Source organism: Gopherus evgoodei, chromosome 6 (genome assembly GCF_007399415.2).
Source record: "Gopherus evgoodei ecotype Sinaloan lineage chromosome 6, rGopEvg1_v1.p, whole genome shotgun sequence".
NCBI classification, from domain to species: Eukaryota; Metazoa; Chordata; order Testudines; family Testudinidae; genus Gopherus; species Gopherus evgoodei.
The window spans coordinates 17,547,651-17,566,423 of record NC_044327.1 but is presented as its reverse complement, the minus strand read 5'-3'; the positions used below and the strand labels follow the sequence as shown (position 1 = coordinate 17,566,423).

Genomic DNA, 18,773 nt, shown 5'->3' with positions numbered 1-18,773 from the left:
GAAGAATTTCTCCTCTTTACATGTATCAAGATAGAATGAATTAACTCTTTCACTGTTCCTGTGTATTTAATATTTGGGGCTGTTATTCATTGTGTTTCAGTGGGGCTCCAAAGCTTTCCACAATATGAAGATTATTCCTCCCGGCTCGGGAATTGTCCACCAAGTGAATTTAGAATACCTGGCAAGAGTGGTGTTCGATCAGAATGGGTACTATTATCCAGACAGCCTGGTAGGCACTGATTCACACACTACAATGATTGATGGTCTGGGAGTGCTGGGCTGGGGTAAGTGCAGTAAAGTTTTATGAACTGGTTGGTTAGATTATGGCATGTGTTCCTATCATCACATATAAAATAAAATGACTAAGTACAACAAACTCTCTTTTTTGTGTCCAGTTCAGATGACCCTATAAATCAGGATTTTGTAACTTGATTTCCTCTTCCATACTCAATGATTGTAAGAGTAATAGACAACAAATCACATTTCAGTCACGTGTCAGGTTGTAGGTGATTTGCTTGTGCTTTTATTTTTAAATATTTTAAATATTCTTCACTAAGGGTTTAGAACATCCATGGATAGTGATGGGGGAGACGGATGTAAAGTTTTCAAGAGCATCTAAAGGATTTGGGAACCTAAGTCCTATTGAAAGTTTCACTGGCTTTCAATGAGACCTGTGAACCTAAAATCACTTAAATGCTTTTGAAAATGTTTACCTAGTGACAGTAACTGTAAAAGCAGTGCTGGATCAAAGACTCTTATTCAAAGCCAACCCTGATGAGAGGGGATGAAGTACATCAAAACAAGGTTTGATCAGTCATTGCCAGTATTCTAGTACCAGATATTCTTTGCTTGGACAATAATGAGACAATGCTTGCCAGAATAGCAAACAGAAATATGTTCCTAGCCAATGGTAGACAATAGAAGCTTTGAAATGTTATGTGTTTAAGTAGATAGTCTAACCAAAGTATTCTGTAGTCATCCCTATACCTAGTATAAAGAATACTCCAGGGGAATACTGCAGTGATACGTGATCTGTATTGTGAAAGCACCCAAGAGTCCCTTTATTAAGCAGGATTCCATCAACCAGCATGCTAGGCTCTGTACAAATGCAGAACAAAGTGTCCTGGTCTCAAAGCGCTTACAATAATGCTGATTGCTTACAAAGATGCTCATAAAGTTTTCGGTTGCACACAGTGTAAGTCGTAATATATGTATCTACTTTACATAGTGGTATAGATTAAAACCTGTATAAGGAATTTCTGTATCTGCAGCCTTGGTAACACAGCACTGCATCAGATCATGTTATTTGGATTATAAGTTCTTTGAGGCATGGGGACCGCCTTTTTGTTCCGCGTTTTTGGGTCCTGATCTGTGACTGGGGTTTGTAGTACTAGCTCAATACAAATAATTAATAATAATTATGTTGGGAAGATTCTTTATACCATGGTCTCGTCTTCACAAGGAACCTGTAACAAATAGAGTTGAAAGAGCAATCAACTGGTTGACAACTTGAGAGTGGTCAGGCTGCCGATGGGCTGTGATTAGTGCCTATCACCAATATTGTCTCGCTGTTTCCTGGTACTCCCCCCTCTGCCTGTATCCATCTGTTGACTCTTGGCTTGCATTTGTAAGCTCTTTGAGGCATGGGCCATCTTTTTGTTCTGTGTTTTGTACGGTGCCTAGCACAGTTGGTCCTGGCCCATGACGGGTTCTAGGTGGAAGGTATTAAAATAATAAAATGCTGACTGGTCAGTGTAGAGAAGGCTCAGTTGTGCTCAGCAGGCATGGACCAACTCTTCTGCAGCTAGCGTTTACTCAGGACTAGCTACCCCAGTGTTGAGCCCAACGTGTGCTTGTCTGCACTGACCAGCCAGCCTCATGTCTGCTAACTTGACTGTGTTTAAACATGATTCAATTTCCAAATGCAAGTGAGCCCCCGAGGGCTGGAAACTTTCTTTTTTAAACAAAAGCTTAGAACAGCATAAGAACATCTAAGAAATGTCCCCTAGGATCAGCTCAATCCAAGCCCTGCTGTGTGGTGACTTCTTTTCCCTTTTTTGCAGTAACATTATTTCACTGGGTAGTTAACTTTCAGCATGCATTGCCTCATCTAATATCTGCTTTCTTGCCAATTGGATTCAGGTGTTGGTGGCATTGAAGCAGAAGCGGTGATGCTGGGCCAGCCAATCAGCATGGTGCTTCCTAAAGTGGTTGGTTACAAGCTGATGGGAAATCCTCATCCCCTGGTAACATCCACAGACATAGTGCTCACCGTTACCAAGGTAACCGCCCACTGTGCCATGAGGGATTTCTTACAGTGGGCCGCAGCGTGGCATGTGTGTGCATGGTGTGATCTTAGAGCGGCTGTATACAGCAGCCTTCGGAGTCCTGTCTCTGGGGCTGTCATCTCAATATCATCCTCTGAGACTCAACCATGCTGGGCCTGGGCTGCAGGAGCTCTGCAGTTCCTTCCCTCTTGCCTGCTGATCAGCCGCACCTCAGATAGGGTGGAATCAGCATCCAATCCTGCTCCCTTCCCTCCCCCACCTATCTGATTGGATGGGACAGGAAGAGCTGGCACTGCAAGGGCTCTTACAATCCTTGTTGTTGTCCTGGTCAGGTTTGAGACCCAAACCTACTCCCATTGATGCTAACAGGAATGTTTTGCCATTGCCTGAAGCAGTAGCAGAATCGCAAACGTATGGCATGTTTGGCATTGAGTTTTGAAGCTCCGTTACACACCATACAAAACCCTGGTCCCAAATAACCCAGAACTTTGAGGAAGCCTGGCTTCTTGTCTGGAGCAGAACCCCGTAGGCCTGAACTGGCTCTAGTGCGTACGGCTTATGCAGTCAGCATTCCAAAGATTAGAAATGACGTTTGAGTACCTTTTGTTGGTTCATGTATTACAGCATCTTCGCCAGGTTGGTGTGGTGGGTAAGTTTGTGGAATTCTTTGGGCCTGGTGTAGCCCAGCTGTCAATTGCTGATCGAGCCACCATTGCCAACATGTGCCCCGAATATGGAGCAACTGCAGCCTTCTTCCCAGTCGATGAAGTCAGCATCGGGTACCTGATCCAAACGGGTGAGTGCAAAAAGAGACCAGAACTGGAAGATCCAGATTATAAACCTGGGCTCTGACAGTTAGTGGTACAGGGCCTGACTCTGGTGTAACTTCATTGACCAGAATGGAGTTACTTCAGAATCTCCCTGGTCTGCAAGAGATCAGAATCAGACCCATAGTGCCATGCATTTTGTCCTAGCACCTTCCTAACCCTTAACCTTGTGCTCTGCAAAGGATCCATTTTACGTAAGGTATATGAGCTACTGTGTATTGTGACCAGATGTCCCATTTTTTAAAGGGACAGTCCCGTTTTGGGGGATTTTTTTCTTATATAGGCGCCCCCCCCCCCCCCCGTCCCGTTTTTTCACAGTTGCTATCTGGTAACCCTACTACTGTGTGTCTCGGGGTTGAGCCCTTATGAACTCCAGCATATGAAACTTTCTGCTTAGAAAACGTCAAGAGTTCAACTCCAAGCTTGGAATGCAAGTAACAGTCCCAGTTAACTGGGACTGGGATTATCAGAGATCCAGTGACTTTTCTCTTCCTGCTTTTCTAGTTAAACGAGAAGCTGATGCTAATACAATCTATCCCATTCAAGGCCCTGTTCTGCATACATAAAAAGCCCCCAATTTCTTTGTCTTGACTGGTTCTTATTTAGCTATTTCTGGATTTCATTTTAGGTCGTGATGAAGAAAAAATTAAGCACATAAAGAATTACCTTGTGGCTGTGGGGATGTTCAGAGATTTCAATAACTCCGCTCAGGATCCAGATTTTACCCAGGTAGAGTCCTGATCATCATTAAATCTTGTACCTTCCTTCCTTTATTTCTCTCCTACACGTACACCCCTTCGCTCTCCTCTCTTTCATTTTATTTATTTTTGTTGTTCTCGGTTTCCTCTTTTCTAAAGAGGAATTTTCACAATGCAAGGAAAAAATTAACAGGACCCTGATTTTTGTAATCTCAGTCTGAAAGCACGCCCTGGTCCATTCTGTGACTTTGAGGCAGCCTCATGTAATGGCATTAGACCACACAGAAAACCTGAGGGAACTGCAGGGTCTCACTGTGTCCAGCAATCTCATCCTAGTTGATTTATAATAGGATGGCATGCATTTAAATGAGGAAAGAACTTGCTCCTAAATCTCTCTTAATAATTAGCAAACAAGGCAAGATTAAAGGGATTTGATCCTCTCTGAAATCTTGCAAATTTTCTCTAATTGCACAACTTTATCTATAAACCAACTATCAAAATGGTGAGCAAGAGGCTACTTGTGTGATCTTGTGTGCCGCCCCTTTGCTAGGATTTCCCAGAATGCTTCCGGATGCTAGGATTTGTCTTGATTGTGAGGGTGGGGGTAAAATTTTCAAACCACCTCAAATCTGTTTGTTTTCAAAAGTGACTTAAACACATATCGTATTGGCTTTATTTTGAAAGTCGATGAGACTTAGGCTCCTATGTGCCTAAGTCACTTTTGAAATGGAGACTTGAAGTGGCTGTGAATTTTTTTCCTTGGAAGCTAACAGTATCTGAGCTTGTCGCTCGCTTCAAATGGCTTTGAGAAATTTTGCCCTTAAACGTGTTAGGCCTCATGCTGTCGGGAGAGAGTTGAAGGCACCGATTCAGTAAGGCGCTTAAGCGCATGACTAGTCAGCAGGACAGCTTGTGTTGAGCACTGCTGCACTGGGACACCAGTGTCCTTCAGAGCAATGTATATTGCATTATTTGGCCCATTCCTTGGTAGTAGCTTAGAGCAGTACTGTTCCTCCTGTTGAACAGGTTGTGGAGCTGGATCTGCACACCGTCGTGCCTTGCTGTAGTGGGCCCAAAAGACCTCAGGACAAAGTAGCTGTGTCAGAAATGAAGAAGGACTTTGAGACCTGCCTGGGAGCCAAGGTAAGGGCACGTGGCATTGCAAATGGAAATATGTTTGTCTTCTAGAAGCTATCTGTAGTGCTTAGTCACTAGAGAGACAGGTCTGCGTCAATCAGTTCAGGACACTTTGTGAACAAATGACCTTGCATGAATGTTGTTTCCTAGTTATTTTCAACTGTAGCCTAGAGGATAACGCTAAGGAATAAGTATTCTAAAGTGGTGGTTCTCAAGTTATGGGTCATGGAACATGGTAGGTCCGTGGATCTGCTCCTGACCCATTAGTGAAGTGTTCGCAGCATTGAAGCAGTGACTCAGTCTGATAATGGCATACCAGTCTGAGACTGCAGGTTTCCAGAAGTGCTTTTTGCCGAGCTAAAATTTAAAAAAAAAAAAAAAATCCTAAATGCCTTTTGCAGTCCATCCAGTTAAAAACAGCAATTAATAGAACTGTGTCTAGGATTTTGATTGGGACCCAAGTCTAAACACACCTAAATTCTGGGGAATCTCAGACCTGAATCCAAATCTAAACTTTATAGCTCAGGCTCATTGCCTGTAAAAGCCAATACTTATGAAGAATGCTCTGGTTTTCAAATCCAAGTGAGCCCTCCAGGTTTGCTGTGCCATTCAGATTTTCTATCCCAGTCCGTAGTATTGATAAGCTAGTTCTCTCCCCTTTTTTTTTTTTTTTTTTAAAGACTCAATCTTTTGTCTTTTGAGCTAGCTCTCGACACAAACTTCAGACCATTCAGTGCTAATTGTATGAAATCTTGGGCATTCTGGCCAAAATCCCAGGTCTGACCTTAGTGACCTAGCTCAGGGAGTGGGATGGCTTCCTAGATCCTGATGTTGTGCACTGATGTACAATCTGATCTGGGATCCAAGAGACACAGTACCCTCCGTGCATGCTAAAGAGTTCTGGTGTCTTCCTGTGCAAAGTCCCACTCTGTGTTCCACTGCAAGAGGCAGCTGCCACCTCATCGCCAAGGGATGAGGGGGTAGGATTGGCCCCAATTAAGCAAATGTGACAGTTGGCTGATGTGCTGGGGACTGAAGCAGGAACCTCCTGAGCTTGAAAACAAGAGCTGCTACATCTTGTGCTGTGGCTGTTACACACTCATCTTCTGTGACTTGGGCACAATGGGGGCCTAGAACACAGTGTGTCCCCAAACACTTTTCCTTCCCCCTTTAAAGTACAGCTGTTTTCTGGTACCAGTCTGTCTCCCTTTCCCAGTTCACACATTCACCATTGTCTCCCTTTGTTTTTACTGTCCCCCTTTATAGCAAGGTTTCAAAGGATTCAGTGTCGCCCCGGACCGTCACGCTGACCGTGTGAAGTTTGTTCATAATGGTTCCGACTTCGAGCTGACCCATGGTTCGGTGGTGATTGCTGCCATTACCAGCTGTACTAATACCAGCAACCCCTCGGTTATGCTAGGAGCTGGTAAGTGTGGCTGATCATTTGCCTGCAGCAATTCCTCTGTGGTGTTAGGTCTGGGTCATATAAGCAAACCCCATTGACCTTGAAGGAATCACATCCCCTTATGCCAGAGCTGAGTTTAGCCCGTGGAGTTGGCAAGAGGCATCCAGGGACCAATATTTAGGCTGATACCTGGAAACTCTGGCTGCTAATCACGTTTTTTTCCTTGCGCTGTCCAGTCTATAAGTGTGGTAAGTTTCATTTTGCACAAATTATCACCTGCCTCTGATCTCTCCTTGAGGCATTTGATGCAGTGCTAAGCAAGGGTGGTGTCAAATTGCTTTATCTGTACTGTAGCTTAGATTGGGGGTTCTGAACCTTTTTCTTTAACCCCCTGCTCCCCCCCAGATGCCATAAAAACTCCCTGGCTACCTGTGCCCCAACAACTGTTTTTCTGCATATAAAAGACAGGGCCGCAGTTAGAGCATAGCAAGCAGGGCAGTTGCCTGGGGCCCCACACCACAGGGACCCCCACAAAGCTACGTTGCTTGGGCTTCGGCTTCAGCCCCAGGTGGCAGGGCTGAGGCTGGGCCTGGGCCTTAACCCTGCACAGCAGCACTTCAGCTTTTTGCCATAGGGCCCGACGAGTCTAACATTGGTCCTGCTTGGCGGATCCCCTGCAACCTGCTCGCGGCCCCTCAGGAGGCCCTGGACCCCTGGTTGAGAACCACTGACCTAGATAATTTGTTTCAGTCTGCTGCCATTCATGTCAATGGTGATTTTTGTAATGGATTTTAGCTGGAGGCTGGGGCTCATGGTACGCAGTCTCAAGAACAGCATTCTCTGCAGCTGGAATTGCTCAGTCCCCGAGGTTTCTTGTTCTAGATCTAGTACTCTGGTAGCGATGATGAAACTCTATGGTAATCAATGGATGCTTCTGTCTGACACTCACCCTCCCATTCATGCCCTGTGGGGAAAGGGAAGAACTTCTCACTCATGTTCCTGGTTTCAGTTTCTTGTTTCCTTCTCTTCTCATCTTTGTGCCAAATTCTGGCTGGCAGCCATGTTTGTGCATGTGCCAGAAAACCTTGGGTGGAGGAACGGCCTCATTTTGCCCCAGTTCTGGCTCCCCTCCAAAGGCACACAGAGGTGGCTCTGCAGTTCCTCTGTGATTGCAGCTGTGGAAAGACGTTCAAGGTCAGATGCTTGCGGGGGTGAGGATGGAAGAGAGCAGGCGAGTGGGCGTAATTTGTGTAGTTGCTCCAGCACCTGGTTGTGGGTGCAGTCTTCGCACCTAACAGGGGTGTTGGGAAGGTAAATTCACTAATATTTATGAGCACTTGGACATTATAGCGATGAGTGCGTAGAGAAGCCCATGAGGAAATGAAAATTGTCTTCAGTGTGCAGTAAATAAGGCTTGGGGTCACACATTGCACAATAAGGAGAAAACAAAATATTGAATAGCTGCTCATTCAGCGAGCACCATCCATCCCGTGCACTGAATGAGGCAAGGGCCATATGGAAAAAATAGTATGTGATCATGCAGTTATAAAGATTCTATCATAAAACAGACACGCACGGGAGCCGAGTTAAGATTTGCACAAGCAACCTTAATTCTGTCACTGCCTGACTTTTGAGTGTTTGTTTGACTTGCAACCTTAATAATATTCTTTTAACAGTTATGTGTGTTTTTAAATAGGTGCCATTTTCAAACTGGGTGTCTAATGTTAGACTCTTAGGCCCAGATTTTTTAAGGCATTTAGGTGATGCTGTGCGCAGTGTTGCAATGCCTAACTGATTTAGGAGCCTACATCTCATTTCCCGCCCCTCCCCTCCAAGGAATTTAAGCATTAGGGAGTAAATTTAGACTCATGCCTCAATCTCTTTTGCAAATAAGGGTTAGGTTCCTAAATAAATTAGGCATTGCTGTGCTCAGCATTGCAAAGCCTAAATGGCTTTAAAAAAATCTGGGCCTTAGTTTTATCTGAGCACCTCAGGGTAGCCCAGCACCTGCAGCTCCCATTGATGTCTCTGGACGCTGCGAGTGCTCTGGAAGTTACCTGAAATAACTTGGTGGGCTGTTTGCATCATCCAAACTGACCACAGCAGCTGGCAAAAACTAGTCACCTTTTGTTAGCAGCCTTATCGTAGGGGTCACAGGTTTTAGAGCACTGAGCTGTCCTCTTGCCCCAGCAACACTGTGATCCAGCTTGCAGGGCGGCTGTGAATAAATGGCAGGCTTCAGTCTCCAAAGCTGTCAACTCTGTACTACGAGCACTGAATTCACCTGTCCACAGACAAACAGTTTAAAAGAAATAAAATGTCCAGGAGAAGAGTTCAGGCTCTGGATAAATATATTCTTAACAAGCTCTAAGAAATGGACTGTGATACAGTGGTGCTTTGAAAGGGTCACACTCAGAAGGTAATTAGATAATGCTGTTTAAACAGGCTACACATTGGGAGACCATTTGCTTACATCAAGGGGCCAGATGAACTTATGCCATTAGTTAGTTCAGCCTTGGCTCACCAGATTGTCTAACGTGGAATGTTTTATGGCTCCTCTTCCCTTGTTTAATGCATAGAAAATAGCTCCTACATTGATCAAGCACCTGATCTTATACTGGTATTCTGTCCAACTGTGTGTGTGTCTTTGAATGTAGCTGCACACAGCTTTCCACTGGACATGAAAGAAACCAGTACCACAGTTCGTCAGAGCACTTGGAGTCATGGAACGTAAGCAGACGGGTTGCTGATTCAAAACAATTGAATGGCAGAAATAGCATCTCTTCTGTTTCAAGCTATTCAAGGGAGCCGTCAAGATGATTTTGGGATATTGGTATTGGTATTGTTTTGTAGGTGGACTGTACCATTGCCAAGAACAATCACAGATGCCCTTTGTGTTTTTGCAGGATTGCTTGCTAAGAAAGCTGTTGATGCCGGTCTGACTGTGAAGCCATACATTAAAACCAGCTTGTCCCCAGGTAGTGGGGTTGTCACTTACTATCTGCGGGAGAGTGGAGTTATGCCTTACCTTGCTCAGCTAGGGTAAGAGGGGTTTTCATTTTAGTCTCAAGGCTCATTGATGCCTATTTCCCATAATCCTTGGCAAATGTAATGACTGGACAAGCAAAGCATTTGCAGCAAGTGACGGACTATAAGACCGTGATGGGTGTCCACAGTTTGAAAGGTATAGCTTAGTCCTTTGGGCTAGATTCTCGACTGTGTAACCCAGGCTGCGCCATTTGCTCAGCTGGCCAATTGAAGCCTTTGATTTCTCTAAAGGCTTCTTCTTGTTAGGCAAGGGAATGGATTATTTCTTAAATGTAATTGTTCTAAATTAGTATCTCACTTAAGACGTCTAGGTCTGGAATTTGTCCTATGCCCTGGCTGATGATGAACATGTGGGCTGCAGTATGCATCGTTGCAATCACATGCACTAGCAACTGTCTGCATGCAAAACATTGTACTCACTGCAATTGTGTGTGCAGATTAGGTGCACAAATTTATGCACCCATCTACACTTTTTTTTTTTTGTTTAGAAGCAGGAAAAGAATGTAAATGATCATCAGACAGTATTCTGAGCAAAAAATGATATTGAATAGCTTGTGTTGTAACACATTTTCTCAAAGTGGAAATTGCCCAATCGTTTGCTTTATCAATAAGGAATTAATACCTATCTTGTGATCGCTGATATATTGAATACTGTCTCTAGGTTTGATGTGGTGGGTTACGGGTGTATGACCTGCATTGGGAACAGTGGACCTCTACCAGAGCCTGTTGCAGAAGCCATCACTCAGGTACTTGGCTGCTATTAAATCTTCTGCAGCATGGAATACTCGTGGTCTTTCAAAGACAAAATCACGTATTTATTTCACTTAGTCAAGAGATTGAGGTACATCTTGAAGGTTTGTTGCCAAGGGATCCATGCAGGAGAGGGCTGTGATACTTAAACTCCAGATGAGAACTCCCTCCCTGCAAACACAATAACAAGCTGCAGCAAGAGCAGGAGAGCCTACTTAAATCATCCTGTGGTGCAGTCTTAAAAAAACCTCAGGACCGTGATCCTAACAAGAAGCTCTCCTGTCAGCAGTGGGGAACGTGGAGTTCTATCTGCTTGCAAGGCAACTAGTTGCTGAGTGTTAATGAAGTTCTAGCATCTTCCTTGAAGATGCTGTAGAAGCCAGCTTTATAAAAGGGAAAATGCTTATTAGTTGGGATGTCCTTGTTTTAATGCAGAGTAGCTTTCTGTCTAATTAAAGAGTGAATGGGTGTCTGGATACGGAACAAATGTTGTCCCCTGGAATAATATCCCCCACCCAAATGACTCTGATTGTGTTTATAAATGGATCTGTATGGCTGGATTTGTGGAGAGGCAGGCCTATGTTTTCAAAGGTGACTAGTGGTTTTGGGTGCTTCAGTTGAGACTTGAGATACCTTTTTAAAAGGGGCCTGGTTTCACTTCTGAGAGTGCTGAGCACCTGTCCTCGGAAAAGCAGGCCCTTTCAAGTAGAGCACCCAAAATCACTACCCACCTTTGAAAACTGAGTCTGCAGTCATCTCAAGGGAGCCTGGAAACACTTCTGTCCCCTTTGACCACTCGAGACTTCGGACCAAATATAACTCCATTGTAAGAGGGTGCAAATCCATCAACTTCAGGGTTGTTCCATTCAGTCTATACCAGGACTAAATCTGGCCTCTAGCTTAAAATCTTGAATAGTCACAGGTGAAAAGGGGCTGGGTCTCTCAAATTTTCTCTTCACAGGAATGTTTCTGTGCCAGAAGGCATCTTCTCAGCTGAGCTCACAATTTGATGGCTGGGTCAAAACTGATGTTTCCTACATGCATTTTCTAGTAACCCAAGGACATTAACAGGGAGAAAACCAAAGTGAAACCTGTGTTTTGGAGAGGCAGAGAGGGTTTTCTGCTCACCCTGTGGGAAAGGAGAGCCTTCAGAATAGCTGAGGGCTACGTAGCAAGATTCTATTTTATTGTGTTTTCTTGTTGAAAATGTAGCTTTGCCCTGGGATTCAGAGGTCATCTCTTAGCCAGGTTTTGCAGTCTTCAATGTTAACCAGTTTCACAACTCTGTGGTGATGAGCTTGTTTGTTTGTGGTTGTGATGTCTTTGACTTGCATGTTTAAGAAGCTTATGGGAGGATTTCTGTGTGTAAAACATTTTTTTCCCTGTCAAAATAAGCCCGTTTATTCCCTGCTGTAAGTAACAAACAGCAACAGGCCACCTGTATGAATATGTTTGTAGGTCTTTAATAAAAGACAGTGGAGCAGTGTAAGCTGGTATTGCTTTGTATGTGTCCCAGCCTTTGAATCTCTCATTCAGCGATACTGTAATGATTCCAGTGGCTTATGACATCCTAAGGAAGATATCAATCCCAGGATGTCCTCCACAGGACTTAGGACATCCATTCAGTGGCTATCTGTGAGGCTACTGAGGTGGTTTGTAACCAGACCTCTTGCAGGCTAATATTAGTGTGTTGGGTTGATTCATGGTTTGGATGGAAGACCTCCAAGGAACACTTCAGTGCTTCAGGAACAATCCTAGATATCAGTCCCAGAAAGGACCATTTTGATGATGATTTGGATTGTGGTCCAGGACTGGGACTCCTAAGTCCTGTACAAACCCAGAAGAAACACTGCCTCTAGTTTGACCTTCAGGGTAATACAGGACAGAGAAAATGTGGTGCTGGTAATTCAGCAGTGGCGGTGAGCCATTTCCTCGGAGTATTAGGGGTCTTGTACTGGTGGCAGTACTGCCTTTTGGGATAGCCACAAAATGTAGGTCCTGATGCCTTCTGGTCAGTGTTGATCCTTCTGGCAGGAGTGCTCCCTGGCTACACAGACCATGTGCCACCATTCAGCCATGCTCCTGCAGTTTAATTACGTAAACTGCTCTGTCGCATGCTGTTCCAAGCTGTGTCGTGCTGTTAGCTGCCCTGTGCCCCAATCCCATGACCTGTCTGTGACTTTTACTAAAAATACCCATGACTAAATGGGTCATATACAATCCCAGAACGCTTTCCTTTCCATTGTCCTTTCCTCTGACCCTAACCGTATAGCCATTCCGAATACATTTGAGCCAAAGGCCCTTGACTTTCCGCTGCTTGTGTTCACTTGTCTCTACCACTGCCTTGCAGGGAGACCTCATAGCGGTGGGCGTGTTGTCCGGAAACAGGAATTTTGAGGGTCGCATCCATCCCAATACTCGGGCCAACTACCTTGCCTCCCCGCCACTGGTAATAGCCTATGCTATCGCGGGGACCATAAGGATTGACTTTGAGATAGAACCTTTAGGTAAGAAACTGCTGGGATTTCTCCCCATCCCCCACTATTTTTCGGTAAATTCAACTGAAGTGAAGAGTCCAGAGGGAGCATCTCATGTATTGGTTTGGGAGGAGCCCAATGAGGTGCATGTGAGATGCAGGACAAGCAGGTGTTGGATCAGTCGTGACCACTAAGCACACGTCGGGGAGAAGTGTGTTAATAGCACCAATAGTCTGAACCTAGGGAAGCTCCTTCAGGGGAATATTGGGTGTTGTGCCTCTGCAGGCTCGGGGGGAGGGGAGCAAGGCAGACCTGAAGGATGCCTGTTTTGCACAGCATCTCCTGGCAGCCCTACCAGAAAATACCAATGGGAGTTCACCCTGACAATGTCATCGTCAACTTCCACGAAATCCCAGTCCACCGGGTCAAAGTCAGGCTGGAAAGCAAAGGCAGCATGGTCTCTGAGTGTTGGAGTACAGTAGAGAATAGTGGGAGTGGACAGCACATAGAAATTGGATCACTTTTTTCAAGTGGAATGTTTGTACACAAACTCTGTGTGTGGTTCCTTATAGGAGTAAATGCAGAAGGGAAGGAAATTTTCCTAAAAGACCTCTGGCCAACAAGAGACGAGATCCAGGCCATTGAACATCAGTACGTCATTCCAGGGATGTTTAAAGAAGTCTACCAGAAAATAGAGGTGATCAGTTGCCTAGTGTAATGCATTAACTGACTTTTGTACTTCAGCAAGAAGAGCTTCTGCCTCTGTTTAGTAAGGTCTTCCTGATAACGAAGTAATGAAGCAAAGTAAGCAGTCATGTGATAAGAGGGAATGTCCTTTCATTGATCAGTAACTGGGTAAAAGATAGGAAACAAAGGGTAGGAATAAATGGTCAGTTTTCAGAATCGAGAGAGGTAAATAGGGGTGTCCCCCAGGGATCTGTACTGGGCCCAGTCCTATTCAACATATTCATAAATGATCTGGAAAAAGGGGTAAACAGTGAGGTGGCAACATTTGCAGATGATGCAAAACTTCTCAACAGGGCTGGCTCAAAGTTTTTTGCCACCCCAACTCCGCTCCTTCCTAGTCCCATTCCAACCCCTTCCCCAAATCCCTTCAGCCTTCCCCAAATCCCTGGCCCCACCTCCTCCCTTGGGCACACCCGCATTTCCTCTCAGGGATAGATAAGGCTTCCAAGTCACTTACATTCTTCTGAAAAATTTAATGTGAGTTTCTGTTTTTCAGACAGTAAATGAATCCTGGAATGCCTTAGATGCTCCATCAGATACACTATATACTTGGAATCCCAAATCTACATACATTAAATCACCCCCTTTCTTTGAGAACCTGGTAAGTACATTTTTTTTTTCTCCTTTCCAAAGGATTTTCTGTTCATTTCCAGGGCGGTTACACTACATTCAGGGCCAAATTCTCGTGTTAAAATGGTGTATACTTGGAGATCCACTGATGTGATAACCTGTTCCAGACTTCCACCTGCATAACTGGGCCAAATTATGATAGTCCCTCGTGTGATCTTTTCCCATTCAAAAATAGCTTAGATCCAAAAGAAAAAAAACAACAACAACAAAACCCTCCAACACAACTAATGAATATTCAGAGGGTGAGGATTTGTTTGAAGAATGGGTGGATTTTTTTTTTTGACTGGTTAGTTTAACTACCTTTTAGTGCACCTCCCACCCGTCTCAACAAATTCTGGGTTACTTTCATTCTTCTATATGTATATAGATATATATATAAATAAGAATGATGATATTGTTAGTGCATTTTGTGTTTGCTAGACTTTGGAGCTTGAGCCTCCTAAATCCATAGTTGATGCCTACGTGCTCTTAAATTTGGGCGATTCTGTAACAACTGACCACATATCTCCAGCTGGGAATATAGCAAGGAACAGCCCTGCTGCTCGTTACTTAACCAGCAGAAGGTAAGTGAAGTTCATTGTTTTATATTTTCCTTCTCATACACAGGGGCGGCTCCAGGCCCCAGCACGCCAAGCGTGTGCTTGGGGCGGCAAGCCGCGGGGGGCGCTCTGCCGGTCACTGGGAGGGCAGCAGGCAGGCTGCCTTCGGTGGCCTGCCTGCGGAGGGTCCGCTGGTCCCGCGGCTCCGGTGGACCTCCTGCAGGCATGCCTGCAGAGGGTCCGCTGGTCCCGTGGCTTCAGTGGAGCCAGCGACTGGCAGAGCGCCCCCCGCGGCATGCTGCCCCTGGTTGGGGCGGCAAAATGTCTAGAGCCACCTCTGCTCATACACGCTCTTTTTGCTCCTTCTCCCTCTCGTGCTGTGGTTCAGCGATTTGTACTGTGCGTGTTAGAGGGTTGAAATTCATGCGCCTTCCCACTCTGCTGTTTTCACCTCCTTGCACCTGTCGGGAGCTCTTCAGAAAGAGCTGCTCCTTCTACCGTCCCGAGCAGCTGCCTTGCTAGCATCACATGGCAAGTGAGCAACTCTCACCTCACGTCCTCCCTTGAATTTTTGGCTTCATGCTACAGTATAAGCTGGGTCAGCCAGTGCAGAGATAATAGGGAGCCATTTCCCTTCCAGATAATCCAGCCAAATCTTGGTTCCATTGAAGTCAACACCAAAACTTTCAGATTTCAGTTGGACCAAGCTTTGACTCTAAACACATTTCCTCTGTAATACAGGACTCCTTCATTGGTCAAACCAGGACATCCTGAGCTACAGAAGCTCTTGAGCTGAGATCATCTTTGGTCAGAGCAGCTGCTGCCACTGGCACAGGCTTGAGAACAGGGCGCTCTTGCTTTACTGTTATATGGGAGGTCTGGGGTTTTGTCTGCCAGGCCTTGGACTGGAATCTTCTCTCAGGCCTGACTCCCTGCTCTGTTGTGCCTCTAATCCCTAGTCCATCTCTCTGAGCGGCACGAGTTTTTTGTTTCTGAAAACTACAAGTATACTTTTTAAAAAAACATTGCTGTTGTAACAAGCCTTTCAACGGGTTTTTAAATGAAATGTGCTAATGTACCAGAGGTTACTGAATGCAGATTACTCTTTCCTCATGGGTGCAAGTCCCATTGATGTCAATTGGCTTGAAAGTCTAAAGTCCCATACACAAGTTGCAAAACAAATATAGTATGTTAAAGTAACACTTTGGATGGATCCCAGTACAAACAGCCGTGCTCTATACTGTGCATCTCTGTTAGTGGCTCAGATAGAAGGAGACCTGTGTGTGTTTCTTTGGGGGTCATGTATAACTCGTATGCTCTCTGTATAAATTAATATTCCCTTGTACACCCACCCTTACTGTTACCTTTTCCCCTACGTATCAGTTAGCCTGCCACAAAGAGCTCAAGTTCTGCTGATCTGAACAATACCTTGCATAATGGGCTCTGGTCAGGTCCTATAGCAACAGAAGTAAGCAGTGGTAGCGAGTAAGTAGCAGCTAATCAGAAGGGATTGCTATTGGTTCTTGTGGCTAAATGCAGCCTGGTTCCTATTATTGTAGCACCACTCGTATTGCTTGCGGTAACAATGCTTTAGCAGCCTCTCTGGCTAGGTCCTGGTTACATGCTTGCGCTACTGTGGGCTGGTAAGAAAGATGTTGAAATAGAACTCATGAGCTGGGAGCTGGTTCCTGACTACACTGCTGGGGACCGTGTGAGTTTTGGAGAGCGCTTTCGGAGTCAGTTACAAAGATGACTGGATCTAGCTTCAGTGATGTCTCTTCACAGCTTATTTCATGAAACCACTTCAGTTTAAAAATAAACACCAGTGTCTCTTTTTTCTAATAGCTTGACTCCCAGAGAGTTCAACTCTTACGGCTCCCGCAGAGGTAACGACGCTGTCATGGTCAGAGGAACGTTTGCAAACATTCGCTTGTCAAACAAATTCATCAATAAGCAGGCACCCCAGACCATCCACTTCCCTTCTGGAGAAACAGTGAGTGCACTGCTTGATCCACACTGGCGCTGCCAACCTCAGGGCACCTACCTACCTAGTTTGCCTGCAGTAGTTACTTTGGGTTTAAGGTGGTTGGGGGCTATTTCCTAGTTTTTTGGGTCAGATCCTCATCTAGTGTCAGCTGATGTAGTGCCAGTGACTTCAGTGGAACTATGTTGACTTATTGAAAATCTGTCCCTTTAAAATATGAGATGTCTCTCTAGAGCATACATCTTTATTGATTTCTAATTCTGTATCAGTCCATATATTCTGTGTGTAGCAATAGCTATGCAGCAGAACTTCAGAGTTACGAACACTTTAGGAATGGGCATCCATCATTCTAAACAAAAGATTGACTTAATACAATCTTTAATCGCTTTGAAACTGTACTGTGCAGAAGAAAAATGCTGCTTTGAGCCATCCTACTTTAAATGAAACAGGCACGCAACCGGTTGTTACCTTGTCAAATCTTTTTTGAAATTTTCCCTTTACTGTTTTATGTTTAACACAGTGCTGTATTTAATTTTTTTTAATCTCTGCTGCTGCCTGATTACATACTTCTGGTTCCAAATGAGATGTGTGGTTCCAGGGGCAGTTCATAACTCGGAGGCTCTACATATCTATATATAACCTGTCTCTGTATTTATATAGCTAGATGTATATTTCTAGAGATCTCTCTATAGAGAGACAGAACACACACACACACACACACACACACAGAAAGCTAACAGCATGGGTGTGTAGACATGCAGTCATTAGCAGCTCTCATCCCAACATAAAAATACATCTGCCACTATTATTGGCTATTTGCAGCTCTGCCTATAGCACCTGTGCTCTTCTGGGCACCAGTGAAGAGAGAACACACAGTATAATTTGGGCTGGGGTGCGCAGGTGATACTGGCAGGGCTGTAAATGGCCAATACTAGATGAAGAGAGATCGGTGCTGGGATTGGACACTATGGATTAACTGACCTGCTCGAGCTATTTCACATGATGGTGGTGTTCTACATCTGTATCCACTCACATTATGAACAAAGCACACTTTCATGGTGTAGGCTAGCTCTATGCTTAATAGTGATATTTTGCATATGTGTGATTATGGAAGGAAAAGTTCTTCTTAGAGCACCCTTCTGGTAGACTTGGAAGCAGCAGAGTGCTTTACTTCACACACAGCTGTGTCTCGACAAGACATCTAATGTATCTGGTATTCCTTCCAGCTGGATGTGTTTGATGCAGCTGAGAGATACAAGCAGGCAGGCCATCTCCTCATTGTGCTGACTGGCAAGGAGTATGGCTCAGGAAGCTCCAGGGACTGGGCAGCAAAGGGCCCTTTTCTGCTGGTGAGTGACTGTAATAAATGGAAGTGGAGAAGTTAGAACCACCCTTTATTGTTCACTTCTCCTAGATGGTTGTGAGCATCCTGTGTCCAAACTCCCCATCAAAGGTGAAAAGTGTAAATTAATAAAGAAATATTCCAAGGAGTGTGTGTCTGTCTCTAGCTCCAAGTAGAATGTTCCTATCAGTCCCTAAAGGAGAATACAGAATATTGCTAATGCTGGTTAAGAAGGGGCTGCTGATGGGAAAACTGATTTGCCTTTGAGAACAAAGCACAGTTCTTCTTCGAGTGATTGCTCACATCCATTCCAGTTAGGTGTGCGCGCCGCGCGTGCACGTTCGTCGGAAACTTTTTACCCTAGCAACTCCAATGGGCCGGCAGGTCGCCCCCTGGAGTGGCGCCGCCATGGCGCCCAATATATATCCCTGCCGGCCCGCCCGCTCCTCAGTTCCTTCTTACCGCCGTGTCGGTCGTTGGAACTGTGGAGCGCGGCATAGCTGTCCTCCACGTCCCTAGCTCTCCTAGTTTCTATCGCTTGTTATCGCTTATCTCTAGTTCTATATAGTTGTTAATTAGTATTGTTAAGTAGATAGTTTAGTAAATAGCTGTTAAGTAGTTCCTTGCCGGGGGCTTAGCCCTTCCCGGCACCGGGCGCCAGGCTCATGCCTGTTTCGCCAGGCTTCAAGCAGTGTGCGGCCTGCAAGAAGCCCATGCCTACCAGCGATCCCCACGAAGCGTGCCTGAAGTGCCTCGGGGAATCGCACAGATCTGACAAGTGCCGCATCTGTAAGGCTTTTAAGCCGAGGACAAAAAAGGAGAGGGATCAGAGGCTCCGAACTCTCCTAATGGAGGCGGCACTTGACCCGTCGACTTCGCAGACCGTGGTTTCGGCACCGGC

At 45.1% G+C, this 18,773-nt stretch overlaps 1 protein-coding gene across 3 annotated transcripts in view; it reads left to right on the top strand.

The window, feature by feature from the left end:
* ACO1 (aconitase 1) overlaps window positions 1-18,773 on the top strand; it is a 57,112-nt gene that overhangs the window by 27,749 nt on the left and 10,590 nt on the right. For 2 of the 3 annotated variants that reach the window (XM_030565767.1, XM_030565765.1), the window contains 14 exons: window positions 101-284; window positions 2,143-2,282; window positions 2,913-3,084; window positions 3,744-3,844; window positions 4,840-4,956; window positions 6,217-6,376; window positions 9,262-9,397; window positions 10,065-10,149; window positions 12,504-12,660; window positions 13,203-13,327; window positions 13,874-13,978; window positions 14,428-14,570; window positions 16,392-16,539; window positions 17,757-17,879. In XM_030565767.1, coding sequence (XP_030421627.1) covers window positions 101-284; window positions 2,143-2,282; window positions 2,913-3,084; window positions 3,744-3,844; window positions 4,840-4,956; window positions 6,217-6,376; window positions 9,262-9,397; window positions 10,065-10,149; window positions 12,504-12,660; window positions 13,203-13,327; window positions 13,874-13,978; window positions 14,428-14,570; window positions 16,392-16,539; window positions 17,757-17,879 — 1,896 coding nt within the window. Of the gene's footprint in view, window positions 1-100; window positions 285-2,142; window positions 2,283-2,912; window positions 3,085-3,743; window positions 3,845-4,839; window positions 4,957-6,216; window positions 6,377-9,261; window positions 9,398-10,064; window positions 10,150-12,503; window positions 12,661-13,202; window positions 13,328-13,873; window positions 13,979-14,427; window positions 14,571-16,391; window positions 16,540-17,756; window positions 17,890-18,773 lie in introns of all 3 variants that reach the window. The other variant, XM_030565768.1, reaches the window with a different exon arrangement.